Source organism: Manis pentadactyla, chromosome 9, assembly GCF_030020395.1.
Source record: "Manis pentadactyla isolate mManPen7 chromosome 9, mManPen7.hap1, whole genome shotgun sequence".
Lineage (NCBI taxonomy): Eukaryota > Metazoa > Chordata > Mammalia > Pholidota > Manidae > Manis > Manis pentadactyla.
In genome coordinates, this window is record NC_080027.1 from 13,431,612 (window position 1) to 13,459,025 (window position 27,414).

The following is a 27,414-nucleotide window of genomic DNA, read 5'->3' on the forward strand; positions in this document are numbered from 1 at the left end:
ACAATGAGAGACTGTTGTGGGTGCAGTCTCACTGGAGGGAAGCTGACCCAAGAAGCAGCCACCCCAGATTGGAAACCTGAGTATTGGGAATAGCCCTGTGGCCCCAGCCTTTGCTCATGACACACCTCATGTATGCTGCAGGGGAATGGTTACCCCCTCCTAGTCTGGATACAAGGACCACCTTTCCTAGACTCCAGAATACACCCTCTGTTCTCACTGCCTTTGGAAGAAGTGATGTTTGCTCATTCACTTGCTCCACAGGCTTTTGCTCCACAGCCTCAGTTTTCCTGTCCTAGAAAATGAGGGGGTTAATAGCATTCCCCCCCACCGAGGGTGTGGCAAAGAACAGATGCGGTGATGCATGTAAAGTGACAAGGACCCAGGACATCACACAGGCTCAGTTCACGGTATTTATTACTTTCTTTATTATTTAGCAAACTTTGGGTGGACACAACACTGCCTCTGGCCTGTCACTGGGGACAGGGAAATCTCTTGGTTCATTCCCCAAGTATTTTCCCAGTGGCCCTCCTATTAGCTGCCTCTCTGAATGGAGCCTTTGCAATGTTTCCCAAAAGTCTCTTGGAGGCTGCCTGTCAGTCCCTTCCAGGTAAATAAGCTGTCCCAGGTAAGTAACTGGGACAGGTTACTGGAGATAAAACAGGCTTCCAGCAGTAGCAGCAATTTGCCTCAGGCCACACAGAGCTGGGACTAGAATCCAAGTCCCTGCTCCTCAGTCCAGGGTGAAGCTCTTGCTTCAAGCTGACTTTTGGCATTAGATTATGGTAGAGTCCATCTTCCTAGTAAGGCTAAAATAGAATTATAATTACCTGTGGGTATCCCTTAAGTCACTCATGACTAAGAGGTCTTGTGTTCCACTAAAACTTTATGATGCAGCCATGTGACAATCTGTATGATTTTCACATGTCATGAAATCCTATTCTTCCTTTGATTTTTTCCAACTATTTAAAATGTAAAAACCATCCTTAGCTCACAGACTGCACAAAAACAATAAACCCCTGCTCAAGAGATTTAGAGTCCATTTTTATTAATTTTAGGATTAGAGGTATGTAAAACTATTTGTATTATTCCAGAGAGGGGTTGAAGGTTCGAACAACTGCAGAGAGAAGGCAGGGTCAGTGACCCTGCAAAGCACCCTAGGTGAGGAGGAATGGGAAAAAAAGTTCCCCTTAGTGATGATTCACAGCAATCTATAAATCTGTTTTGTTATCTGTAAAATGAAGACAATAATCTCCATCCTCGAGGGCTGTTATGAGGATTGAATGAGATAAAGGATGGTAAAGTGTTTTGTAAACTGCAAATGTTTATTCTCTTGATTATTTCTACAGATGTGTGCTGGGGCTCTCAAACCGACTATTCCTCTGGAAAGATTTTTACCAAGTTTGACGGGACACTGTTCCTTTAAGTCCTCCCCAACTACCTCTAGTAGTTGGAAAAATCAGCACATGCGCGGTCCTTTTTGGGGCTGGACCACAAGCAGCAGCCTTCGTAGAGCCTGTAGAAGGGAGGTTAAAGGTCTCTCGTGCAGAATTTATACGCAGGCGTAAATCAAGATTGGGAGCACTATATCGTGCAGACAGCCCAGTCCCATTTTGGCGCTATAAGGCCCCGCCCCCTGCACCCAATCACTAGGCCTCTCCCTTTGCAGTAACCAATGGCAATGGGTGGGGGCGTGACTGAGCGTCCGGGGGCGCGGCCTGGAGCTGAGAGAAGCGGCGGGGCAAGCCGGGGGCTGTAGTGAACAGCGCAGCCGAACGGGGATTGCCGGCTTGCCGCGAGCAGACGAGGCCCGGGCCCGACGGTCTCCGAGATGTCACGATGGCTGTGGCCATGGTCGAACTGTGTGAAAGAGCGGGTCTGCCGCTACTTGCTGCACCACTACTTGGGTCACTTCTTCCAGGAGCACCTCAGCCTGGACCAGCTCAGCCTCGATTTGTACAAGGGCAGCGTTGCCCTGCGGGACATCCACCTGGAGATCTGGGTGAGGAGCCTGGTCTGAACCCAGGAAAGGGCGTGGGGAGGAGGCGCAGCGACCTGGGGCTCTCGGCGACTGGGTCGGACTGGGGGACCAGGAGAGGCCATGGGAGCCCGGCCCTTTACAGGCGTCAGAGGAACCCGGGATGATCTCCAGAACCAGAAGTGGAATGGGAAGGGTCCCTGCCTCCACTTTGCAGGAGGAGAAACTGAGGCTGAGGAGGGGGATGTCACTTGTCTGAAGAATGCTGGGATAAGAACACCTCATTTGGGGCCTGAGTTGGGCAGCGTTGTGTCAGAGGCTGAGGAGACGGTAAAGAGGGTCTCTGTTGGGGCCGGGCCAGGGCAGTGACAGAGTTGGGGCCCTGCATCTGGTCGGGGAAGGCTGGTAGGGATCCGGAGTCCTGCCGAGGTAACCTGCGGGAAAGGTGCCCTGACCTCCTGACCCTCGGTCCTGCGCCCAGTGGGTGGGGTTCGCCTCCGAATGTGGATGTCAACAACCGCGTCAGCACCCGTGTTGATCAACACCTCGTGTCACTGCTGCTGCGGCTCCCTACTTCCTGATTTGGGGAGAGTGGGATGGACTGGAGGGTGTTTGGGGAGGGCCTAGAGCCCTGCATCCCCACTGGAGGGAAGCCCTGGAGGAAAGGTGGAGAGGTCTGGCCTTAGGCAGGGAGGAGGAGGCAGAGGGGAGAAAAGTCTGGGTCCGAGGCCTGAGGCTGGGGGCAGTGAGGGGCGGTGATCACAGCTCAGCTGACCTGGGAAGTTGCAAAGGAGCCACCAATTAGAGGCAGCAGTCCAGTGCTGGCACAGGGTCAACCCTACTGTCCAGAGCAGCGGGGGTGGGCATGGCAGGGGGGGCTTCTCGGTTTTCTGGATGGCCAAATAGGGTGCTTGGCCTCAATGCATTTGGGGCAGGAGGAGCTGGGCTTTAGGGTTAGGCCAGGCCTTCCTGAGCAAATGTTAGGATAGGAGGAGACGCCTGAGCCCAGAGTTGGGGGCACTTCCTAGTAGCCTCTTGCCTTTTCTGACCTCCTACCTCAGCCTTCTAGGCTGACCTGAAAGAAATGGCCCTCTAGGCAGCCCTCTAGGCTGCCTCTTGCTACTTCCAGTCCTGCAAACACTCCCACCCTGCCCTACTCTGCCCTCCTGTTGGGTATTGAACTGATTTCTAGCTAGGCTGCTGACCGGTTGGCCTCCAGGGAGGAGCTGGGCCCTGGTGGAATGCAGGTGCCTTCCCAGTAGCTGGCCCTTCCTCCCAGGTGCTCTGCCTGCAGCCCCTACCTTGGAGATCCCAGAAGAAGCCAAGTGCCTGGGGACCCTGGGATGAGGAGAAAGGCCTGGGTTGCAGTCTCAGTTCCCATAGTGTGTTGGGTGACTTGACTAGTCCCGTTACTAGGCCACAGTTTCCCCATCTCTGGCTCTAAGAATATAGACTTGATCTCTATGGGCCTTGTAGTTCTGTGGTATTTTTTTATTAATGGATCCAACAAATGGTTAGGAGGCCCTCTCTGTGTGACACCACACAGAGTGCCTGGGGTCACACAGAGAAGGCAGGTCAGCTCCTTCCCTCAAAGAGCTCCCAGGCTGGGGGTGCTGCTCCCCCATTTATAACCAGGACCTCAACCTTGAGAGAGTGTCAGGAGTTGGGGGGTCCTCTCTGGCCCAGTCCAGCCCCCTCGCCTGCATCTCTTGGACTCCCGCCTTGAGCTCCATGCTTGCCCAGAGTGAGAGTGGGGTGCAGCTGCTGCGGTCTCCCCTGGGCCTCTGCATGTACTGTCCTCATGCCTGGGACACATACCACCTTCCATCCCCTCCACCTGCTTTCCTCCTCGTCATCCTTCAGCTCCCTCTCCTCTGGCTGGAAAGACTGGTTATATTTGGATGATGAGGGTACTAGGGCAGGCCAGGAGTAGGGGCCAGCGTGTGCAGAGGTAGGGCTTTGTAGATAGCCTGCAGGGGGAAGGGAAGAGGGGGGGTGCTCTCTACAGTGGGACGACCAGACAAGGAGTGCGGCAGCTACGTTTGGGTTTGCCTGAGCTGGCTTTGTGCCCTGCTTGCTCCAGTCTGTGAACGAGGTGCTGGAGTCCATAGAATCACCACTGGAGCTGGTGGAAGGCTTCGTGGGCTCCATTGAGGTGGCCGTGCCCTGGGCTGCGCTGCTCACCGACCACTGCACCGTGCATGTATCAGGCCTCCAGCTCATCCTGCAGCCCCGCCAGGGCCCAGGTGAGGGAAGGACAAGGCCAGGATGGGGGTGAGAGCACAAGTGGGAGGAGGCCTGGGCACCCATGAGGTAACTGGACCTGCCTGCCCTGAGACCCCCTTCCTGCTCAAAGGGCCAGGGCCTGCCGACTCACAGAGCTGGGCCTCATGCATGACCACGAGCCTGCAGCTGGCTCAGGAGTGCCTGCGGGACGGGCTGCCCGAGCCCTCTGAGCCACCACAGCCCTTGGAGGGACTGGAGATGTTTGCCCAGACCATCGAGACTGGTAAACATGACTTTTCTGACCCCCCTGCCCCCCTGCCCCTCCATGGCCCACAGGACAGGGGCCCCAGACAGTAGTATGGCCAACCTGCTGCCTCTACAGGGAAACTCTGCCTGCCCCTTGCTGCTCCACCTGACCTAAGACCTCTCCCCACCTCTCAGTGCTACGAAGGATCAAGGTGACCTTCCTAGACACTGTCGTGAGGGTGGAGCACTCACCAGATGGTGGGGAGCGTGGTGTGGCGGTGGAAGTCCACGTGCAGAGGTAGGAGCAGGCTGAATGGGGTGGGCTGGCATGAGAAAGGGGGGCAGTGGGGCTGCCAAATGGCCCTGGCCCTGCCCCCACTGCCCCCTGGGCTCCTGGGAAAGGGAGGGCAAGTCTGGGTGGACCTGGGTGGTGCCTGCCTCGGGGAGAAGCGGGCTGTGTTGTGAGTCAGGGGTGGTGTCCAGGGCCAGGTGGTGCAGGCCTGGAGTGGCAGGAGAAGGGTCTGAGATGCTAGCGCTGGCCTTGGAGGTCCCGAATGGCCTGGCTATGATGTGGCGACTCTACAGGCCACTCCTTGACCCCAGACCCCTAGAACAAAATAGTGTGCGGAAAAAGGGGCTCCAGCTTGGGGCGTCCAGGGGAAGGCCAGAGCTGACCTTGTGCTCCCCAGGCTAGAGTACTGTGACGAGGCAGTGCGGGACCCAAGCCAGGCCCCTCCAGTGGATGTGCACCAGCCCCCTGCCTTCCTGCACAAGCTGCTGCAGCTAGCGGGGCTCCGCCTGCACTTCGAGGAACTCCCCACACAGGTGGGCCAACTCTGACCCCGACAGTCCCCTTCAGCTAACCCCCGTCCCCTCCGGCCCTTGGCCTGCATGGTCCCCCATCCCTTCTGACCATCTCAGACCACATCTTCTCAGTGTCCTCTCCTATATCCTTCCGCCTCCCAGGAACAACCCCCAGAGCCACCCTTGCAGATTGGCAGCTGCTCAGGGTACATGGAGCTGATGGTGAAACTGAAGCAGAATGAGGCCTTCCCAGGCCCCAAGGTGGGTCCCCAGCCCCTGGGGAGGAAGGGCTGTGTCCCGTCTCAGCGGCATCTGCAGCAGTGCTGATTTTCCCCAGGACAGAGTGGTCATTGAGTGGAGGATATTATTGCCTTTTTGGCAGCTGGAGAAACTGAGCTCAGAGCGGTCAAGTTGTGGCCAGGGTCACACAGCTAGTTGGTGACAGAGTTTATCCTGGCAACCGGCATCCTACCTCCTCAGGGTGAGGGCAGATGTGTTGCAGCTCTCACGGGGCCTGGGTGGCATGTAAGCCCCATGTTGCCCCCTCTGCCCCCAGCTGGAGGTAGCTGGGCAGCTGGGCTCCCTGCACCTGCTCCTGACCCCACGGCAGCTCCAGCAGCTCCAGGAACTGCTCAGCGCCATGCGCCTGGCAGGTAAGGTCTCTGGGTGGTATAGGGGTGAGAAGGTGGGGGACAGGCTGGCCAGCCTGGACTGACACAAGGTGTCCTTCCCTGTAGACCCCCAGGGCCTGGTCGACAAGCTGAACAAGAGCCGCCCACTAGGTGCTGAAGACCTGTGGCTGATCGAGCAGGACCTGAACCAGCAGCTGCAGGCAGGGGCTGTGGCTGAGCCTCTCAGCCCAGACCCCCTTACCAACCCTCTTGTCAACCTGGACAGTGCCGGTGGGTGTGGAGCCAGACCCAGCAGTCGGTGGGACACCTAGTGCAGATGCAGAGTTGGGGCCATGCCCTGCTGCCCCTGACCTCCCACCCCTGGTTCACAGACCTCTTCTTCTCCATGGCTGGCCTCACGAGCAGTGTGGCCTCCGCCCTCTCTGAGCTGTCCCTCTCCAACGTGGACCTGGGCTCCTCTGTGCACAGTGACGTGGCCCCCCGCCGGCCGTCTGCCCAGGCCCCCCCAGCCGGTGAGTGCTGCAGAGGCAGGAATGGCTGGCAGAGGCCTCAGTGCCAGTGTGATGCCACCTACACGTGGGAGGCCTCCAGTGATGCCTGGAGGTCTGCCTTTGGTGACTTGGTTCCCTGCAGGCTTTCAGGGGAGGCTGTTGAAGCAACGTACAGAGCCTAGTTTCAGTCAGTGATCTGGGGCCAAGTACTTGAATTCTTGGAGACTCAGTTTCACCTTCCATAAAAGGGGGATGATAAGATCTGACCTTACCAGGCTGTATGTTTTCACTGATGTCTGAGAGATTGTGTGTTGGGTGCTGGGCTGAGGGCTTTACCACCTCCGCTCCTTCTGGCCCCCTTGAGACGGTTGGACTGGGCCCGGACTCAGCCTCTGTCATGCAAGAGTCACAGTCCAGCCAGGCCAGAGCTTCTCCCAGCCCCCAGCGTGGTGTCTAACCTTCACCCTACCTGGAGTGCTGTAAGCTCCAGGGAGCCCCCCATGAAACCCCTGTCCTCCCAGGCAGGACAGCCCCTACGCCCCTCCCGGACACCCTGCGTCCTGACTCGCTGCTGAAGATGACCTTGGGGGGCGTGACCCTGACCTTGCTTCAGACTTCTGCCCCACCTCCTGGACCACCTGACCTCACCACCCACTTTTTTACGGAGTTTGATGCCACCAAGGAGGGGCCCTTCGGTTCCCGAGACTTCCACCATCTGCGGCCACGCTTCCAGAGGGCCTGCCCCTGCAGCCATGTCCGGTAGGAGCTGAGGCAGGGGACTGAGGAGAGACTCCCGGAGCCCCTGAGCGCACCCTCTGATGTCCAGCTTCTTTCCTGCAGGCTAACGGGCGCAGCCGTGCAGCTGTCCTGGGAGCTGCGAACAGGCAGGGGCCGGCGGACCTCCAGCACAGAAGTGCACTTCGGGCAGCTTGAAGTCCTAGAATGTCTGTGGCCCAGGGGCGCTCCCCAGCCTGAGTACACAGAGGTGAGGGCTCAGGGCAGGTGCGGGCCTGTAGGTTCAGACAGGCATGGGCTGCAGCCTGACCCTTTCACCTCCTGTGACCCATCCCAGATCCTGAGCTTCCCCAGCAGCCTGGGCTCCCAGGCCTCAGCTCGGCCCTGTGCCCACCTGCGCCACACGCAGACCCTGCGCCGTGTGTCCAAGGTAACCCCATCCTCCAGGCCCCGGGCCCCCGGCTGTTCGCCATGGTGCTTTGATGTCCCTGTGCCTGCCTCCCCGTGCCCCCCTGCTTCTGCCCTCCACTCTCTTTACCTGCATTCCAGGTAGAGCACACCTGCCCATCTGGGAGGCTCAAGTGCAGTTGGGCCCAGTACCTGCCTTCTTTAAGCCTGACTGACCTCCCCCAGTTCCTCGTAGCAAACCCCTGCTGCCCTCCAAGCTGGGAGTGGCAGGTTTTGGGTGGCTTTTGTTAAGCAAGCATGGTTGTCTGCCTGAGCAGGGTAGTGAGGGTCTCCCTGTTCCCTCCTGGGTCCCCTTCCCCAGTTCTTTTCCCCACCACCCAGGAGGGCTCTGTGTTCTGTTTGCTCAAGGGGGTCCCCTCCCATCCTGCCTTCACCCCCAGAGCCGACCCCGTTGCCCAGCTGCCTGCCACTGTCACTCAGAACTGGCCCTGGACCTGGCCGACTTCCAGGCGGATGTGGAGCTAGGGGCCCTGGACCGGCTTGCTGCCCTGCTGCACCTGGCCACCGTACCCCCCCCTGAACTACCTGCCGGCCTGCTGGTAAGATGCCCAGCTGGGGCAGGGTGTGCAGCCTGGATCCCCTGCTTTTAACCAGAGGTGGGGGGCCTTGGCGCCAGATCTAACCTCCCAACCCCCACAGACAGAGACCCCACCAGCAACTGAGCAGCAGACAGTGGTGCGGCTCTCGGCGCCCCGGGCCACCCTGCAGCTGCGCTTCCCCATTGCTGACCTGCGGCCTGAGCGGGACCCCTGGGCGGGCCAGGCTGTGCGGGCTGAGCATCTGCTGCTGGAGCTGAGTGAGCCCCGGTTCCAGTCGCAGCTGAGCAGTGGGCCTGGTCCCCCAGCCCCCACCCGCTTGGAACTTACCTGTTCTGATCTACATGGTAAGAGCCCCTGGGAAACCACACCTGGCTCAGGGGCCTCTGGCCTGGAGAGGTGGGCTTGAGGCTATGGAAGGGGCCCTGGCCTCACTAGCTCTGTGGGGCGCCAGCATTACCTGCCCCTGGGCTCCTCTGGGCAGTGGACAGAGTGGACCTTTTGCCCCTGGGCTGCTGCAGACTGTGGGCGTGAGGGAGGGCTGAAGTCTGCAGACTGGAAACAACAGGCTCCAGCCCCCTGTCCCACCTGGCACCAGGGAAGAAATGCGGAAAGGCAGCAGTGACAACCCCTCACCCCTCCTCACCCCCTCCAGGCTCCTACGAAGATGGAGAGAAGCCACCAGTCGCCTGCCTACGGGTTTCCAAAGCCCTGGATCCCAAGAGCCCTGGGCACAAATACTTTCTGCCCCAGTAAGTGGGGCTGTGGACGGGGCTTTGCTACTGAGGGTGGTCGGAGGCCATTAGGACCAGGGGTCGGGGGGTGATGACCGGCCTGTGCCTTGGCAGGGTAGTGGTGACCCTGAACCCCCAGCTCAGCAGCACACAGTGGGAGGTGGCCCCAGAGAAGGGAGAGGAGCTGGAGATGTCGGCTGAGAGTCCATGCGAGCTGCAGGAGCCCGAGCCCTCACCCTTCTCCTCCAAGAGGACCATGTACGAGACAGAGGAGGTGAGATCCCAGACCCCTTGGGTCTCATGGAAGCCACTGGCGGCTGTGGACTGGGGAGACCAATGAGGATTTCATTCTTCCATCATCTTGAGTCAATGGGGTCAGAAGCACCCCAGCCTGTAGGGCCCATAATTGAGGACACTAGTGGGGACAGGCCCCAGGGGCCTGAGCCCTGTTTTGGGAAGATCAGGACCCTATCCCATCAGCCACTCAGTAGCTGTGTGCATTCATCAGGATCCTCTCGCTGAAGGTGATGAGGGGTGAGTGAGAGGCAGTGCAGAGCCTGGCCTCTGGGTCCAATGGCCTGGTTCGAATGCAGACCCTGCCACCTAGTGGCTGAGCCATCTTGGGGATTGCCTAACCTTGGAGGGTTAACTACAGATGAGTTTCCTCATCTGGAAAGGGGGTACAGTGACCTGTCTCGCAGTGCGTTGTAAGGATAGAGACATTAACACAAGAGGCCCTCAGAGCAGGGTGGCCAGGGGTCAGTGCTTCACACGAGATGGCCGTCGTATGTCCCAGCAGAGTAGGGTTCATGTGAATGAATGAATGAACGCGAATGAGTGAGTGAGAGGAAGTCAGGATGCAGACCTGGGCCTGATCCCCAAGCCCCAGCAGGCCCTCACGTCTTCCCGCCTGCCCAGATGGTGATTCCTGGAGACCCTGAGGAGATGAGGGCCTTCCAGGGCCGGGCCCTGGCCCTGTCACGGTGCAGCCTGGAAGTGCTCCTGCCCAGCACGCATGTCTTTCTGCCCAGCAAGGAGGTCTACGAGAGCCTCTACAACAGGTGGCGACACAGGCCAGAGGAGGGTGGCCAGGGGCCTGGACGGGCCACCCTCACCACCCTGTGCATCTGCCCATCCCAGGATCAACAATGACCTGCTCATGTGGGAGCCTGCAGACCTGCTGCCCCCCCCCGCCCCCACAGCTCACCCCCCGAGCTTCCAGGGCCACTCAGGCTTCTGGCAGGACAACTTCAAGATGTGCAAGTCGGCCTTCAAGCTGGGTAGGAGGGGCCCCCTGGCAGGGCCCCCGGCGTATCCCAGAGCGGGCAGGGTCGGGGTAGCCCTCCCAGGCCTCCTTCCCACTCGGCTTCTTGGTCTCACCCCAGACTCAGACTCGGACGACGAGGATGCCCACTTCTTCTCAGTAGGGGCATCGGGCACCCCCCAACCCCGTGCCCCCAAGCCCCCAGGCTCTCAGTCCCAGAGTACCTTCTCTACACTGGTGACAGTGCTGAAGGGTCGGATCACAGCTCTCTGTGAGACCAAGGTGAGGGCAGCCTGGGGGAGGTGAGCCCCTCTCCCCAGAGCCCCCATTGTCAGGAAAACAAACTAGTGTGAGCAGCTCCAAGTTGTGGAAAGGTGGGAAACGGAGGCCTCAGTGGGACTGAGTGTGGCCTGTACAGCCAGCAGCACCCACCCACCACCCACTCACCCATCCATGCCACACTGTCCCCACCCCATTGCACCCCATCAGCCACTTACCAGTGCCTGCTCGATCCAAGGCACCATCTGTACAGGAGCAGACAGGGCAGGGGTGACTTCCTCTGCAATAGCAAGCAGTAATGCCCAGGTCTCCAGTGGAGTGTGGGTCAAGGCCAGGGCTGATCCTCGTCAGCCAGGGCTCCAGGAGGCCCCCTTGTCCCTGAGGGTGTGGGGGCTGCCGAGTGCAGCCGGTAAAGCCAACCCCCATGCTCTGTTGGCAGGATGAGGGTGGGAAGCGGCTAGAGGCCGTGCATGGGGAGCTGGTGCTGGACATAGAGCAAGGCACCATCTTCAGCGTCTCCCAGTACCGAGGCCAGCCAGGACTTGGCTACTTCTGCCTGGAAGCTGAAAAGGCAGCGCTCTTCCACCGAGGTGTGAGGGCTGGGGGCCAGTTGCCCAGGGCTCTCTAGGGTCCCTGGACAGGGGCAGGGCTTTCAGGAGGGGTGTGGGCCCTGGGTGGAGCGGGTGACTGGCCAGCTTGGCAAGGGGCTCACCAGATGCCTCCCCAGCGGTGGTGGATGACTGCCTACTGCCCAGCCGCCTGGAGCTGCCCAGCTTTGCTCCTCCAGCCCAGCTATCCCCAACCATCTACCCATCGGAGGAAAGAGTGACTGAATGGGGAGCCTCAGGCCACAAGGGCCAAGGCGGGGGCCCCCACATGCTGTCCACAGCTGTTCGTATCCACCTGGACCCCCACAAGAATGTCAAGGTATAATGCCTGCTTCTGGCCCACCCACTTGGCTGGACGACTGCTGCTCTGGTGCACGGTGGGCTGGCTCCAATTGCGCTCACTGTCCCACCCGCAGGAGTTCCTGGTGACACTGCGGCTGCAGAGAGCCACCTTGCGCCACTACATGGCCCTGCCAGAACAGAGCTGGCACTCCCAGGTGAGCAATGGTGCTGTAGGCGGGCAGGTGTCTAGACAGAGGCCAGTGGGAGGGGCATGGGCTGGGCTCCAGCTGACCTCAGGCTGGAGCTGATCCTAGTAGAGCCCCTGGGCAAGGGGGTGTGATGGGCAGCAAGTGGGGAGCTGCGCTAGGGTGGGGGTGTTAGAGGGAAGAGGCGAGGGAAGAGGCCCCTCATCCTCACTGTCACTTCCACCTTGGCCCCCAAAGTTGTTGGAGTTCTTGGATGTGCTGGATGACCCGGTGCTGGGCTATCTGCCCCCTGCCGTCATTACGGTCCTACACACACACCTGTTCTCCTGTGCCGTGGATTACAGGTATCTGGACTGGGAGGGCTGGGGGCCAGGGGCTGGGGGCAGGCTCTCACGTGCAAGGAGCCTGCCCAAGCGCAAGTGTGACCCCTAGGCCCCTCTACCTCCCTGTACGTGTCCTCCTCACCGCTGAGACCTTCACCCTCTCCAGCAACATCATCATGGACACCTCCACCTTCCTGCTGAGGTATGCAGCCCCCCGTCCTGCCACCAAGCTGAGTCTGGGGTTCCCCCAGAGTCCTGCCTACCTGCTGTGTGTTTCCAGGCCACTCTCTGAGCCTTTCTTTAAATTTGGGTGCTGATCCCTCCCTCAAAAAGGGGAATTGGTTCCGCCTTCCATGGAGCAGTCAGACTCCTGAACCAGAGCCTTGAAGGTGTTGATGCTCTCTGACCTGATAATCCTGCTTCTGGTGGTTGTCCTAGGGATGTAAGGATAAAAGAGGTAGAATAAAATGCTTCTGTAGTGAATTCAAAACAGTCAAAACTTAAAATCTAAGTGCCCCCAAATTACAATTTGAGTCAGTAAACACGGCCCATCCAACCAGTAAAGTCAAGTTGGAAAGTATAACATTGAAAAAATGGGGTAATGCCATAGTACAATATTTACCTAAAAAATAAAAAAGATATAAAACTAAGTATGTGTAAAAAAAATGAAGGTTTATAAGGGGGTATTTATATACATCTCTATGTGGCTTCATAGAAAAGACGGGAAGAAATTATATATGGTGCTTTTCTCAGAATTGAGGGTTAGGGATTATTTTTTATTGCTGTATGTTTTAGGCATCTTAAAGGAGCTTGTATTATGTTGGCATTAAAATAAGGACTTATAAGCAACGAATGTTACAGCAAGGAACAGGACACTTGCTCCCAGGGCTGCTGAAAAGCCCAGCTGAGGTGGAGGAACAGGAAGTGCTGGGGAACCATAAGCACTATGGCCGGAATGAGCGCCTGCTGTGCGGGCTTACCCAGAGACCAGGCACCATCTCCCCATTGTACAGACAAGAACACCGAGGCCAGTGAGGGTCCTGTGCTAGTTTCTCGCGGGCTTGGGGCCTCTGTGGGTGCCTCCTCTGCCTGTCTCTAGGAGTCCCTCCCCTGCTGGCTCCTGTAGAGCTGCTGCCTGCAGCGGCTCCCGGGGCCCTTCTCAGCCCTGTTCCCCACTAGGTTCATCCTCGACGACTCGGCCTTATACCTGTCCGACAAGTGTGAGGTGGAGACCCCAGATCTGCGGCGAGGTGGGCAGGGCCTGGATCGGGCTCCCTTCCCTCAGCGGGTCCGTGTTCCCCAGCCCCACCCAGAGCAGCCAGATGCCCTCCCCCAGCTGCCGGCCAGGTTCTCAGTGCCCATACACGTGGGCTGCACCCAGATAAGCCCCACATTCTCCCCTCTGGTGGCGGGCTGAGGGCTGGGTAGGAGGAGGCCATAGGAACTTCTGCCTCTTATTCAGATTATGTCTGCGTCTTGGACGTCGACCTCTTGGAGCTGGTGATCAAAACCTGGAAGGGGAACACCGCGGGCAAACTGGTGAGTGCGGCCGCCACCCAGGGTCCCCCGAGCCAGGGCAGATGCAGGGCCCAGGGGGCCTCCAGAGCATCACCTCTCCCCACTTGCTGTCTTCTGCCCTCTGGGCCTGGGCTCACCACCTACCCTTCTCATGCTGGACTGCGGTTATTGGCCCTCCCGGGAAGGGCTGGGCCCACTGCGGTGTCCCTCCCTGTGAGCCCCAGCAAAGGGCAGCTGCAGCCGGGGCAAAGGCAGGGCTTCAGGAGTCAGACAGCCCTTGTTGGTCCCCAGTTTCCTCCTCTGTAAAATGGAGATCGCAGGCCCCGCCTCCCTGAGATACGGAGTGGGCAGCAAAGCCCTTCATGCGGGGAGTGCCTCCTGCCTCCTCTAGCGGCCCTGCCAAAGCCCTTGCACTCCCCGGGCTCGGTTTGCTTCTCTGTGGAGTGGGCTTGTTGGGCAGACTGGCCACCGTGGCAGGGGCAGAGCCTGGGCTGCTGGCGCCCCCACCCCATCCCTATCCCCATCCCTCCCCCACAGAGCCAGCCGCTGTTCGAGCTGCGCTGCTCCAACAACGTGGTGCATGTGCACAGCTGTGCCGACTCCTGCGCCCTGCTGGTCAACCTGCTCCAGTACGTAATGAGTGAAGGTGACCTGCACCCCCCTCCCCGGCCCCCCAGCCCCACGGAGATCGCCGGCCAGAAGGTACAGGTGAGGCCTGGCCACACAGGCTACCAGAGCTCTGCCAGGCCCCTCCCTTGCCACACCCCCCAGGGGCCTGGCACTGGGGGACCTTGGAGGGCGCCCCTCCCTCCTGTCTCTCATTCACCGCTCCTCCCCGCCCACCCAGCTGTCCGAGAGCCCTGCCTCCCTGCCCTCGGGTCCCCCTGTGGAGGCAGCGCTCATCAACCAGCGGGACTTGGCCGACGCCCTCCTGGACACGGAGCGCAGCCTGCGGGAGCTGGCCCAGCCTTCAGGTGGGGTGGGAGTGCTTTGGGGCCAGTGGACACGGTCAGGCACCCATGCCAGACATTCTCCTGAAACTGGCCTCTCCCTCCCACAGGTGGCCCCCCCACTCAGGCCTCTCCAGTGTCGGTCTACCTGTTCCCAGGTGAACGGAGTGGGGCCCAGCCCCTGTCACCTCCTGTGGTAGCCCCCACGGGCAGCCTGGGGTCCCCCTCAGAGGCCAAGGAAGATGAAAAGGAAGAGGAGGGGGATGGAGACACTCTGGACAGTGATGAGTTCTGCATCCTCGACGCTCCTGGCCTAGGAGTCCCGGTGTGTGGCGGGCAGGCTGGGCAGGCCAAGAAGTGGCGGGAGAGGGTGACTCAGTCCTGTGCCCTTCTAGAGCCCCTGCTTAGAGAGGTGTGGGAGGCAGGGGAGGAGGGGCTGGGAAGGTCTCCCGGGGAGGCATGTGCGGACTCCAGGCTTTGAGAAGCAAATGGATTTCCAGAGGAAGAGAGAAGGCCTGGTGTCCAGGGCAGAGGAACTGGGACATGGAGCCGGGAGCAAGAGCAACAGGGTGGCCACTGGGAGGGTGTGAGTCAACTGGCTGCATGGGTGCCGACCTCCTGGCCCCCACAGGCCCATGGGAATGTCACATGCAAACAAGACCCAGCTCCCAGGGAGACAGGGCTGGCAGGGGCAAGGGGCACTCAGGCCCCTCTGGACGGAGCAGTCACACAGCACAGGTTCTGGGGATGGTGGCCCATGTGAGTCACCTTTTGTCCAGAATGGGGAGGGAGATATGAGGACAGGAGAGAAGGTGAGGCCAGACTGGGCAAGACATATATGCCACATATATTCACTTGGTCTCCTCCCACAGCCTCGCGATGGGGAGCCCGTGGTGACGCAGCTGCATCCGGGCCCCATCATCGTGCAGGACGGGCACTTCTCACGGCCGCTGGGCAGCACGGACCTGCTGCGGGCGCCCGCCCACTTCCCAGTGCCCAGCAGCCGTGTGGTGCTGCGTGAGGTCTCCTTCGTCTGGCACCTCTATGGGGGTCGAGACTTTGGCCCCCACCCTGGCCACAGGTGAGGAGGAGGGTGCGGTGACAGCTGTGGCAGCGGGGCCTGCCCACCCAGGAGATGGGACCAGGGCTGGGGTCCAGCTTGGACCTTCAGCAGTGGGGAACCCTGAACCATGTCCTTACCTCACTGGCCTCAGTTCTTCCTTTCTTTGTCCACTCCCAGGGCTGAGAGGGTCTCCTGCCCCAGGCTGAAAGCCCGCTCTGAGGGGAGCGCATGAGGAAAGGGGTCCCCCTGAGTCAGCTTATCCCCTGTCCCTCTTCCAGGGCAAGAGTTGGCCTCATGGGCCCCAGGGGCTCCCCTTCCCGATGCTTCGGCCCCAACCGACCCCAGAACTCCTGGCGTACGCAGGGGGGCAGTGGGAGGCAGCACCACGTCCTCATGGAGATCCAGCTCAGCAAGGTGGGCTGGGGGCGAGGGTGCAGAGGCCCACTGGTGGGGGGGGCCCACCCCTGCTGCCCAGCCTGCACTCCATTTCCTGGGAACTTGGTGCAGGCCCTGGTCGCGCGCTGAGTCACCAAGCGTTTGTGGAGTGGCTGCCGTGCTGCGTGCACACCGGGCGTCGTTCCTCCATCACCAGGCTCTGGATGCAGCAATGAGAAAGCAGACAGAAGCCCTGCTTTCCTGTCACTTGTATGGTAGCACCAGAGGGAGTCAAATAAGATGAATACAGTGTGGAGTGTGATACATGCTCCGAGAAAATAAAGCAGGCCTGGGGCACAGGGGCTGTTGGGGAAGGTCAGCAAAGTCCTCCAGCAAAGGTGCAGTTGGCACAAAGGCCTGAGGCAGGGAGCCAGGAAGAGGTTTTCAGGCAGAGGGCACAGAGGCCACAAGCTGGCAGCAGCTCTGGCACGTGCCAGAAGCAAGAAGGCCAACGGGGCAGGAGCTGAACATGCAGGAGAGCAGGAGGAGAGAGGCCAGAGCTGCGAGCGGGTACCGGGCCCTGCAGACCATGGAGGTCTGGGCTTTGACTAGAGACGCAGTCAGCGTGATCACTGGCTGCTCAGGGCGCAGACGCAGTCGTGAGGGTCGGTGAAGATTCTGACGGTGGGAAGAACCGCAGGTTGGGCTGGGGGACTAGATGTGTATGAGGCAGGACCTATAAGACATGACGTAGTGGAGGTGCGCCTACTGAGAGTGGCCCGCCAGACCCACTCCCCCGCCTGCAGGTGGTGCTGGGAGAACTCTGGGAGGGGGCTGCCCCTCTGGGACCTGACGGCACAGGGAGCCAGTGCTGGGTGAGGGGGAGAGGAAGGCCAGGGCCTGGGCCTGGAGGTGAGAAAGGCCTTGACCTGTTCAAGGGGCTGAAGAGAGACCAGTGGGGCCAGGACAACAGGGCCGAGGTGGGCTTTAGAGAGAGAGCAAGGCTTTGCCAGGCCAGGTGAGGGGCTTGCAGAACTCAAGGTGGGCAAGTGTGTGCCTTACGAAGGTCCCTGGGGGTGTGGTGAAGGGGCTGGAGGAGACAAAGTAGAGGGGCTGTCCCAGGGAGAGGTGACAGCAACTCCAAGACCAGGTGGCAGCTATGGAGGTGACAGAGGTTCAGAGAGATTGGAGACGTTTTGAGGAAGCAAAACTGACCACCCACAGTGATGGGGAGCCGGAAGGGGAGGTTTACATCTGGGGTGATGGGGCTGCCGGAATGGGGAGGAAGGGGAGGCAGTGCTGCCGACTGGGGTTGGAAATGCCTGCGGGACAGGCCACGTGGAGGTGTGCAGGTGCAGCCCGGCAGGGGCCGAGGTGGGACCAGGGACGGGAAGGGCGGCTGGGAGGGGAGCCTCCCCAGCTCAGGCCTCCGTGCGCCCGCAGGTAAGCTTCCAGCACGAGGTGTACCCAGCAGAGCCAGCCGCGGCCCCCACGGGCGCTGGCCGGGAGCTGGAGGAGCAGCCGCTCTCCCGCCAGGTGTTCATTGTGCAGGAGCTGGAGGTCCGCGACCGGCTGGCCTCCTCCCAGATCAACAAGTTCCTGTACCTGCACACGAGTGAGCGGATGCCGCGGCGCGCCCACGCCAACATGGTACGGCCCCCGCCTCCCCCAGGCAGGGCCGGCCTGGGCGTTGGGTAGCCTGGGCAAACAGCGGGGCTCAGGCGGCCTTAGCCGAGGGGACCGCCGGCGCAGGGCGGTTCTGACTGGGTGAGCAGCGAGGGCAGGACCCAAGCCCAGCAGGCGCCCAGAGCCCGCCCTCTGCCCCCAGCTCACCATCAAAGCGTTGCACGTGGCCCCCACGACCAGCCTGGGCGGACCCGAGTGCTGCCTCCGAGTCTCCCTCATGCCCCTGCGGCTTAACGTGGACCAGGTGAGCGGGCGGGGGCGGGGGCGGGGCCTGGGGGGGCCCTCGGGGCCTGACCCGCGCCTTTCCGCTGCAGGATGCCCTGCTCTTCCTCAAGGACTTCTTCACCAGCCTAGTGGCTGGCATCACCCCCGTGGTCCCGGCGGAGAGCTCCACGGAGGGTGAGGAGCTGGGCCAGGGAGGGCTGGGTGCTGGCCTCCTGCCTCCAAGCCATCCCCGGGCCTGTCCCTAGGCCCACCCCCTGTCTGTGCTCCCCACCCAGCTCGCCCTGAGACCCGAGCAAACGCCAGCAGCCCCTGGGAAGGGCAGCCTGATGGTGTAGAGACCACCAGCCCCCAGGAGGCTCCAGGCAGTGGCCACAGCTCCTCTTCGGAGCAGCAGCCCATCTACTTCAGGTAGGGCCCCCGGCCGGGGCCCTGGGCCAGGACACAGGGAGGCAGGTCAGTGACCAAAGCCCCCCACCCCTGCCCCCCAGGGAGTTCCGCTTCACATCCGAAGTGCCCATCTGGTTGGACTACCATGGCAAGCACGTCTCCATGGACCAGGTGGTAAGAGGGGCCGTGGGCAGGGTGGCCACACGGGCTGGGTCCTTCCTGGGTTCCCTGTTCTGCCCAGGTATGGCCTGGTCTTTGGGGTGTAGAGCTTGATGGTGTCTAGGCACCATCAACTGCTGACTGGCCTCCAGTGGCTCCCATGGGCTGGGCAGGTCCCTGTTCCCCATCATGTAAACCTGAACCCCTTCTGTGACCCCAGGGCACTTTTGCTGGCCTCCTCATCGGCCTGGCCCAGCTCAACTGCTCCGAGCTAAAGCTAAAGCGGCTCTGCTGCCGGCATGGGTGAGCCCCCCACGCCCTCCACTCCCGGCCTCTCTCCAGCCTCTGCCTATCTTCCCTTCGCTCTCTTCCTGGCTGGCTGGGTGACTTGGCCCCAGTCATCACCCCTCTGGAGCCCCAATTTCTCCTCTGGAAAACAGTCTCAGTCACCCCTTTGCACAGGAATGGGTGGGGCCAGAGCACCTCGGGTGCCTAAGGTGACCCCCTCAGTGTGTGGCTCTGCCCCCACACCCTCCTCTCCCGTTCCCAGGCTCCTGGGCGTGGACAAGGTGCTGGGCTATGCTCTCAATGAGTGGCTGCAGGATATCCGCAAGAACCAGCTGCCCGGCCTGCTGGGGGGCGTGGGCCCCATGCACTCGGTGGTCCAGCTCTGTGAGTGTCTGGCTTTGGAGGCTCTTAAAACTGTTCTTCCTCTTGGGCAGCCTGGAAGCTGCCACTGGGGATAGGTGGAGGTCCTACGACAGGGTGGGCGGGGGCAGTGCAGCCTTGGGCATCTGACAGCTCTATCCCCCTAGTCCAAGGGTTCCGGGACCTACTGTGGCTGCCCATCGAGCAGTACAGGAAAGATGGGCGCCTCATGCGGGGGCTTCAGCGGGGGGCCGCCTCCTTCGGCTCGTCCACGGCCTCTGCTGCCCTAGAACTCAGCAACCGACTGGTGCAGGCCATCCAGGTGAGTAGGTGCCCCATGTCCAGGCCGTGCAGGGCAGGGAGGGTCAGCTTCACAGCACCTGATCCCGACCCCAAAGCTCTACTAAGAGTGGGTAGCCTGGGTTCATGGCTTCATTTTGTGAAGAACTGTCACAGACAGGGGAGGCTGAGTGACTGGCCTGGGGCCCACAGTGGTTCCGTGTGGGAGGGTGGGCACCCCCATGCTTTTGCAGACTGCTGGGTCTCTGCAGCTGGCTGTCTTGAAGGGGAGAGAGAGGGTGTGGTTCCATTTACAGACAAAGAAACTGTGGCCCAGACTGGCCCTGGCTCATTCAGGCCCTGTGCTTTGCTAGGCCTGGACGGATCCCCAGAGAGGGCAGGGGCTGTCCCCTGAGCAGCTGTCATCCAGTGCCATGAGTCCTGTGGTGGAAGGTTTGGGGACAGGCAGGCATTTGTGAGCAGTTGTAGTGGGTGGGGGATGAGTGAGCAAAGGTGGGGAGCTCAGTGCTTTCTGGGACCTGCAAGCCCAGCCCCATGGAGCTGGAGCGGGGCTTCTAGAGGGGAGGCTGGAGAGATGAGCAGGCTCCCAAGAGCCCCCTGCAGGCACAGCCAGGGGAGGGTGTAGTGGGAAGGAGTGACGCTGGGAGAGAGGCAGGGGGGCAGAACTAGGAGCTGGCAGGCTGAAGGCAGGTGATGGACGCACTGGACCCATGGGGCTGAGTGAGGGGGATCCCAGGCCTCTGCTGGGACTGCCCCTAGAGCCAGCGAGGCCAGGCAGGCAGGGCTGTGGGAGGCAGATGCACACCTATCTGTGGCACCCCACAAACGGGGTGGGGGTACATGGATGTGGCAGTTGGCAGGAGAAGGCATTTGGGTCTGGAGGACATTAGGAGAATCCCCTCAGGAGGCGTGCACCCCATCTGAAGCCCCCTGACCCTTAGCAGGATGCCAGGAGCAGCCCCAGAAAGCATGGCTATGGGACGTGGTGGGATGGTGGGTTCCCTGAGCTGCCCTGGGGTCCAGCGGGGTCTTTGGAGGCTGATTCAGGGGGCCTCTGGGCCCTGTTTGCCCAGTCCAGCTCTCCTCATCCAGTGTCCCCAACACTCCCACAGGCCACAGCAGAGACCGTGTATGATATCCTGTCCCCGGCGGCGCCCATCCCCCGCTCCCTGCAGGACAAGCGCCCCACACGGAGGCGGAAGGGCCAGCAGCCCGCAGACCTCCGGGAAGGTGTGGCCAAGGCCTACGACACGGTTCGAGAGGTAATGAGGCCCTGTCCTGCCCCCAGTCCCAGTCGATCCATGCCAGCCTCCCCACGTAAACCTCTGTGCTGACCTCTGACCTCCACAGGGCATCCTGGACACAGCCCAGACCATCTGCGATGTGGCGTCTCGGGGCCATGAGCAGAAGGGGCTGACGGGCGCTGTGGGGGGGGTGATCCGCCAGCTGCCCCCCACGGTGGTGAAGCCTCTCATTCTGGCCACAGAGGCCACGTCCAGTTTGCTGGGGGGGATGCGAAACCAGATACTCCCCGATGCCCACAAGGACCACGCTCTCAAGTGGCGCGCAGACGAGGCCCAGGACTGATCGCCAGGAACCAAAGACGCTGCTGCCCACCACACCCAGCTCACCCCGCTCCTGCTGAGAGCTTTGGCCCACAGGCAGGCAGGCCGGGCCCTCCAGGGAAGTTCAGGAAGGACCCTGCCCGGCCCACCTGCTGCCAGGCTTCAGAGGCAGGGCCTCCCTGCCTGGGGCCTCGGCCCCATCTCTGCACTTTTCTTCTGGGGAGAAAAGACACTGCCTCCACCACTGCCTGGGCCCACACTGCTGTCTTGTCCCAGGCCAGAGGTTCTTGTACCCAACCCCACTCAGCCAAGTGTCTTTCTGTGTCTGGAGGGAGCTAGTGGGACAGACCCCGTGTGGTTCAGTGTATTATTTTTAAGCTCCTTGAGCGTGTGGGTCAGTGTCTGCATGAAGTGGAATAAACTGCCCACCGCCAGCCCCTGGTCCTGTGTACCTTCAAGGCCTCGCCTCTGCCTGGCCAGATCGCCACATCTACATGCAGCACCTCCCATGGCACCATCAAGGGTCACCATTCCTTCCTTGCCCCCAGGCCTCTAACCCAGCCACCAGCCCACCCCTGTACTCCCTTCCTTGGCTGCCCTGTGGCCTAGTTGGGCTGGTCCTTGTTCCCCACTGGGGAGGTGGGGGCTGGTGCCACCCTGGTCCCGTTTCTGATGGGACAGGAGCGGCCTGGATTCCGTCTCGCCCAGACCATGATTCTTGGCTCTACCCCTGCCAGACCCCCCATCCTGCCTTACCTGGGGCCAGGTGTGCAGGAGTGGCCGGGAAGATGCTGGACCAGAGCAAAGGGCAGGGCTGTGGGGTGCCCCAGAGAGGCGCAGGCCCCGACCACGTGACCTGTAGCGACACCCTTGGTTTGAGCCTCAGGTCCCTCCTGATGATTCCTGCTCGGTGACCCGGGACCAGGAGGGGCGGTCAGGCCATCTTGGAAGGCCGGGCCGTCTGTAGGCTGCTGTGCTGTCCCTAGCAGAGGGCTCTTCAGGTGATAAGCCTCTTCCCAGAGTCCCAGGTCCAGGGCACCGGAGCAGGCAGGCCACTGGGGCAGCTCTGGCTGGAAGGGGCCCTGACAATGGTATTTGTGCAGAAACTGACATGGGTTTGGAAAATGCCCCTTGTCCACCCCACCCCCACACACCCCTTGTTTCTGCTCCTTTCTCCCCGGAGCACAGCACGGAGGCGGGCGGGCGGGCCTGTGAGGAGACCATGGCTCAGGTTGGGAGTCACAGACATGGAACCCTGTCACCTAGCTGGGGCGTCCACGGACCTCTCTGGGGTCAACAGGTCCTCCCAGCTCTTCTCTGCATCCCTGGCTTCCCCTCCTCATTAGGAGATCCGGGCACCATGTGAACAGGGCAGAAGTTTTGTCCTGGTGGACCCCGGGGTACTCCCTGCCTTTGGTCACCTGGGGCAGTAGGCCCTTGGTGGGCTGCAGATGACTGGGGTCTGATGCCACCAGGTGGGGCAGATGGGGGCCCAGCCTGATGCTTCCTGGAACAGCCCCACCCTCCTGGGGCACAGTCCAGGGGTCCATGCCCTTCCAACCACACTTGTGATCAGTATTGACAGGCAGCCAGATAATCATTAACTGCTGCCAGGGGCTGGGCCAACGGCTCAAAAGGCACTGGGCCCTGGGCGTCCCCACTTCCTCCTTGTGTCCAGAGGCCAGCCAGGTGCCCAGGTAAGAGCCTGCCCCTGTGGTCAGACCCCTACAGCCCCTCTGTCCTAGGGTGCTCCCGAGCCCAACCTCCTGTCTGCAGGGTCCCAGCCCTTCTGAAGAAGTGACCTAGGCAGCCCCTGGATGACCCTGCAAGCCTTCCCAGCCCCAGCCCTCAGTTCCCACCTGTGGGATGTGGAACCAGGACTGCCTGAGCTGCAGCCCCGGGCCGGGACTGCCATGGCCTCCCCAGGCATCTCAGGAGGGCCTGCCAGGCGTGGGGTGTAGGAGGGCAGTATCACCAGCCATCGTGTCTTCGTTTACAGGCCTGTCCTCCCAGGCAGAGGACTCCTGCCAAGGGATACCCTCATCCCATCCTGACCGTGTCCCACTTCGGGAAGGTTGCCAGGCAGGCTGGACCCCAAGGCCCTGCTCTGTGACCGTAGGTGACCTCCTTTGCCTCTCTGGACCAGTTTCCCCTACTGGGAAAGGGGGGCATGGCCCAAGTCCACTCTAAAAGCTCAGAATCCTAGCTTCTCTTCCTCTCCAGAATCTTTGGGGTCTCTGAAAGCTTCCCTAGGCCTTGGTAGGCCTGGCACTGGAACATGTCACCGAAGCCTCTTGGGCCAGGGCCTGTCTGCCGGGGGTGAGAACACACTTCGCAGGAGAAAGGCCTATTCCTCGGGGCCCTGGGCCAGCTCAGCTCCTTCCTTTCCCCACAGTAGGGATGGCCCCAGAGGTTAAAGGGTGGCTTCCCATCAGTCTAGGCCAGTGTGCAGGACAGTCTCACAAGGTTTGATGTAATGATATGATGAACCAGCAGCAGCTCAGAGAGGTTAAGTCACACGCTCAAGGTCACCCAGCCTCTAGGCCCCTGCCGGCTCTCAGGCCACTGAGATGCCAAGTGTTCCTCCAGCTGGGTGGTTGCATGCAGCCCTGTCTGAGCCTCCTGCTAGCAGTTTGTGCCTCAGCGTCTTCCCAGGGCCTCTGACGCCCTCTCCCTCCCTGGCCCTCCCTGACCTCTTCCATGCCTGTCTCATGTTTCCCTTCTGGCCTGTCTGCCTCGCTCTCCCCCTTTCTCTGTCTTCCCTCCATCCCTGCCTGACTCTAGGTCTCATCTCCAGCTTCTCCTACAGGGCTGGCCTCAGGAATCTGGGCTCTCAGGGGTCCCTAGAGACCAACAGATGCCCAGCCGACCCCCGCAGTCCTTCTGCCCTGTGGCCACAGCAGGAAGGGTGGGCAAAGGGCAGAGGGCAGAGGCTGCTGTGGCCAAACCTGGAACTGGGGCTCAGCTTTGGTTGGGAAAGAAATGAGGAAATAAAGAACTTAGGGGCAGAGGGTGTGGGGTGTCGGGCGGGCAAAGGCTGCCCGTGAGCTGTAAACCAGAGCCACTCCTGGCTTTACGAGCAGCTCCGGGGCTGAGGCTGGACTTCGCCCAGTAGAGTGCTGGCATCAGACTCCAGGGGTGGGCCTCAGATGATAAGGAGCCTCAAAAAGACCACGGACCTGGGGCCCCGAAGACCCAGGGGTCAGGTGGGTGGGCGTGGGCCCAAAGGGAGATGCCAGGTGGGCAGGGTCCAGGCCTCCAATCGGCTTCCACCCCCTGTAACAGCAACTCCATGTGGAAGTGCCCACTGGTTCCAGTGGGGCTGCTGTTATCTGGGATGGAGGCCAGTGCCCACGGAGGAGGACAGGCAGCTGCTGCCCAGCAGACCAGCAGGGGCCTCCCAGCCACTCTTCCAGGCCCAGGAGAGTGACAGGCTGTCAGCCGGCTGCCAAGATCGAGTGCACAGGGCTCTGACCTATGAATTGACAGCCAGTGCTCTCGTGTCCCCTCTGGCTGCCAATTCCATAGGTCACAGGTATGTTCGCCTCAATGCCAGCCGCCAGGACCTGATGGGGAAGGGGCTGGGCTAGGGGGTGTCTGCTGGGCAATGAAGACTTGAGCGCAGCCCTCGAGACCCAACTCCTGCCTGTCTCATTCCCACCTTTCCATTTCTCCGGAACTGCTTCAGATTCCCACCTATATTGGTTGCACTGTGGCATGCCTCTGTGCTTTGCCCATGCTGTTCCCTTGGCCTGGAGCACCCTTCCCGGTCTCTACCAGGCTCACCCTTTACTGTTCCAAGTTCTGCCCAAGCATTTGCTACCTCCAGGAAGCCTTCTGGAAGCCCACTTGATCCTAAGTGCCTGCAAAGCATCTCCAAGCACCCTATACTTCCCCTGAGCAGTGCACTCACCCAATGTTTCTGTCTTCCCACCACCTGTGAGCTCAGCCCCCCACCCAGGCCTAGCCCAGGGGTGTCTTAATAAATGTTTGAAGAGCCTAAGCCTCCATCTTACATCTCAAGGAAGAATCTCCATTGTCTAGTATGGACAAGGGAGGCCAAGGGCTCTCGGCCCCAGTATGTGCTGGAACCCCTCCTTCCACCGCACCCCCACCCCCCCAGCCCAGGACAAGGAGCCTGAGCCGGCCTCCCCTCCCTGCCCCTCTGTCCTCTCTCTTGCCAGTCTCATGTCCCCGCAACGCAGCCACTCTGGTGAAGGAGGCAGCCAACTGGTCAAGCCCACCCACCCTGCTCCAGCTTCCCCAACAGCCTCCCACTGAGTTTTTAGACAGTGGGGTTCTGCAGAAATTTTCATTTGAATAAAAAATTTTCTGTGGCTAAAAAAGTAGACATTTTTAAATTGGAAACACAGATGTAGAAGCAAATTCCAAATTGCTTAATAACAGGAACTTGTTCTTGAACCCTTTCTGTGTGCTGGGTACTTGGATATGTCAATCATCTGGAATCGTCTCAGCAACTTTGCAAGGTAATTGTCGTGAACGTGTTCAGGAGATGATACAGGTTCAGAGAGGATGAGCATTTACTAAAGTCACAGACCAAGTTGGACCTTCTCCCTCTGGGGACCCTATGCAGCTGACAAGCATCTGGCTCCCCGCTGCAACCCCTACAGCACTGTAGTGAGGCACATTGCCCTATCTTCAGATCCCTGCACCCCTGTTTCCTCTGTGAAGGCCCAGCTCAGACTCCCCTGCCATGAATCTGCAGGAGCTGCCCCATTCCTCTTCCTGGGCTCTGTGGGCCTCTCCCACTGCCCCTTATCTCGTTCCATCCAGGGTTGAGAGCTCTGCCTGCTTATCTAATCCCAGGGCTGGTCTCAGGCTCCTTGAGGGCAAAGTCCATGACTCACTCATCCTCCTTGGACACCAACCTCCTCAGTACAGTATTCAAGATCACTGGCTGAATGGTACAGAGCTGAACTCTGACCCTCTAGGGGCTGTCAGGACCTAGGGCCAGAGCACTGGCTTAGGGTGGAAGGCGATGGCTTCTCCAGAGCTTCTGATGGCTCTTGGAGACCAGGTCCCAACTCCCGAGCGAGGTAGAACCAGCTCTCTCCAACTGGCACCTTGATCTCCACTGACATGTAGGCTTTTTCCACAGGCCCTGGGCCTGTGTGCATCTTGCCTAGTCTGGAAACTGCTGTCACTCCTCCCAAGCCTCCAGGACACCTGCCTGGTTGCCCTGGTGCCCCGCTCACTGGCTCCCAGGATGCTCTGTGGCCTTTCTTAGGCCCCCATTACACATCTTAAATACACTCCATCACCAATGCCTGGCTGTTTCTCCCCAGCCTGTGAACCACTGACTTTTTGCTTCCTGTAGCCTCGGGGACTGGCACAGAGTAGGTCCTTAATAACACATGCTGAAGGACTGACCGACCGTATGTGAGAAGGTGTTCGTGGGGAGGGAGACATCAGATGTTTGGAGGCCCTCAGTCAATGCCCACCATCATCTTCATCACCGTCACCTTTACAGAACACAATGCCGACTGAAGAGGTGTCCTGAGAATATGTGCAAATTAACCATTTTCCAATCTCCAAGAAAGGTGGGTGGCGAGAAGAGGATCAGAGTTGGGCAGCCGTGATAGGGAAAGTCTCCCTGAAGGAGCTGAATTTGAATTAAGCTTTCGCAGAGGTGAAGCTCAGCGACAGGTCGTGAGCACAGGAGAAGGAAGGAATAACAAGGACAAATGCACGGAAAGGGGGCGAGGCCTGGGGCAGGTGGGCTGTTCCCTCCCGCCTCGTAGCGTCCTCTTCGGCAAGTCTTGCTCCCTGTAGCCACCACCAGGGGGCGCGCCAGACCGCATTCCTCCGAGCTGGGCGGGGCCTCTCCCCACGGACTCCTCCCCAGCCCGCGGGGATGTCCGCACTCTACAGCGTCCACCTGGCACAAAGTGGGGTTCCTGATGGGACTTTTACAGCTGTTATGTGTGTGTAAAACATAAAACATAAATGTACAGTGAATGCTTGTGTAATTATGAGACCCTGTGTAACTATTACTCAAGTTAAGAAAGAAAATCTCTGTGCTGCAGAGCCCCAGACAAAATACGTTCTTCCAGGTGACCCCTCGCCAATGCACAACTCGCAACCTTCATGGTAACCACTTCTTGCCTTTCTCTCTGCAGTTCCCCATCCATGCATGCAGCCCAAAACAGGGTGTGATCATTTTGCCTGGGTTTGTTGCATGTTTATTATATAAATGAATTCTGCTGCCTGTCTGGCAGTCAACATGTGCTTGCTGGAGCTGTAGTTTGTCCACGTTCATTCACTGTCGTATACTGTTCCATTGTACAATAGAATACAGTTGATCTATCCATTTTACTATAAATGGACTTTGGTACCACCAGGTCATGCACGGGGCAGCAAATATAATATTAGATCAGGCCACGTGGTGCCTGAAGGGAGGAGTACCTCCTTATAGGCGTTTTTGTTTCTGTTTTTGACAATTACAAAACCTCCAAAAAAGCTGCAGAAATGATACATAGACCACCCAGATACCCTTCACTTAGATTCAGCAAGTTAATATTTTGCCTCATTTGCTTTCTCTCTCCCCCTTCCTGCCTCTGTCTCACATGCACACACACACATACACATTTTTTCTGAACCATTTGAGAGTAAGTTACAAAGGTCATGAGTCTTCACCCTTAAATATTTCAACATGTACCGCCTAATGACATCCGCTTGCTTTCACAAGCACAGTAGTTACCAACGTAG

The 27,414-nt window shown here is 59.9% G+C and overlaps 1 protein-coding gene and 1 long non-coding RNA gene across 5 annotated transcripts; both read left to right on the plus strand.

The window, feature by feature from the left end:
• Positions 1-1,721: 1,721 nt before the first annotated feature.
• On the plus strand, positions 1,722-21,119 carry ATG2A (autophagy related 2A). Of its 3 annotated transcripts, none has more exons than XM_036927798.2 (41): positions 1,722-1,999; positions 4,059-4,221; positions 4,332-4,484; positions 4,643-4,745; positions 5,137-5,272; positions 5,414-5,512; positions 5,808-5,904; positions 5,989-6,153; positions 6,255-6,395; positions 6,896-7,133; positions 7,215-7,359; positions 7,447-7,539; positions 7,958-8,116; positions 8,217-8,460; positions 8,769-8,865; positions 8,962-9,121; positions 9,766-9,908; positions 9,988-10,127; positions 10,233-10,393; positions 10,830-10,980; positions 11,118-11,317; positions 11,415-11,495; positions 11,724-11,830; positions 11,919-12,011; positions 12,989-13,059; positions 13,272-13,348; positions 13,865-14,035; positions 14,175-14,301; positions 14,388-14,602; positions 15,150-15,358; positions 15,619-15,754; positions 17,159-17,365; positions 17,544-17,645; positions 17,716-17,800; positions 17,902-18,034; positions 18,115-18,187; positions 18,393-18,475; positions 18,723-18,844; positions 18,988-19,142; positions 20,233-20,382; positions 20,471-21,119. In XM_036927798.2, the coding sequence occupies exons 1-41, from the start codon at positions 1,829-1,831 to the stop codon at positions 20,705-20,707; spliced, it is 5,793 nt and encodes a 1,930-aa protein (XP_036783693.2). In that variant the 5' UTR covers positions 1,722-1,828; the 3' UTR covers positions 20,708-21,119. The 3 variants fall into 3 exon arrangements, with proteins under 3 accessions (XP_036783693.2, XP_036783703.2, XP_036783687.2); XM_036927808.2 differs by having other exon boundaries at positions 13,865-14,029; XM_036927792.2 differs by having other exon boundaries at positions 9,988-10,393; positions 13,865-14,029.
• Positions 21,120-22,276: 1,157 nt separating this feature from the next.
• Positions 22,277-26,705, plus strand: LOC118933849 (uncharacterized). 2 transcript variants are annotated; one of them, XR_005033252.2, is made up of 2 exons: positions 22,277-22,382; positions 26,024-26,705. It is a non-coding gene; the product is annotated as an uncharacterized LOC118933849 (long non-coding RNA). The 2 variants fall into 2 exon arrangements; XR_005033254.2 differs by having other exon boundaries at positions 22,355-22,382; positions 25,513-26,705.
• The last annotated feature ends 709 nt before the right edge of the window (positions 26,706-27,414 follow it).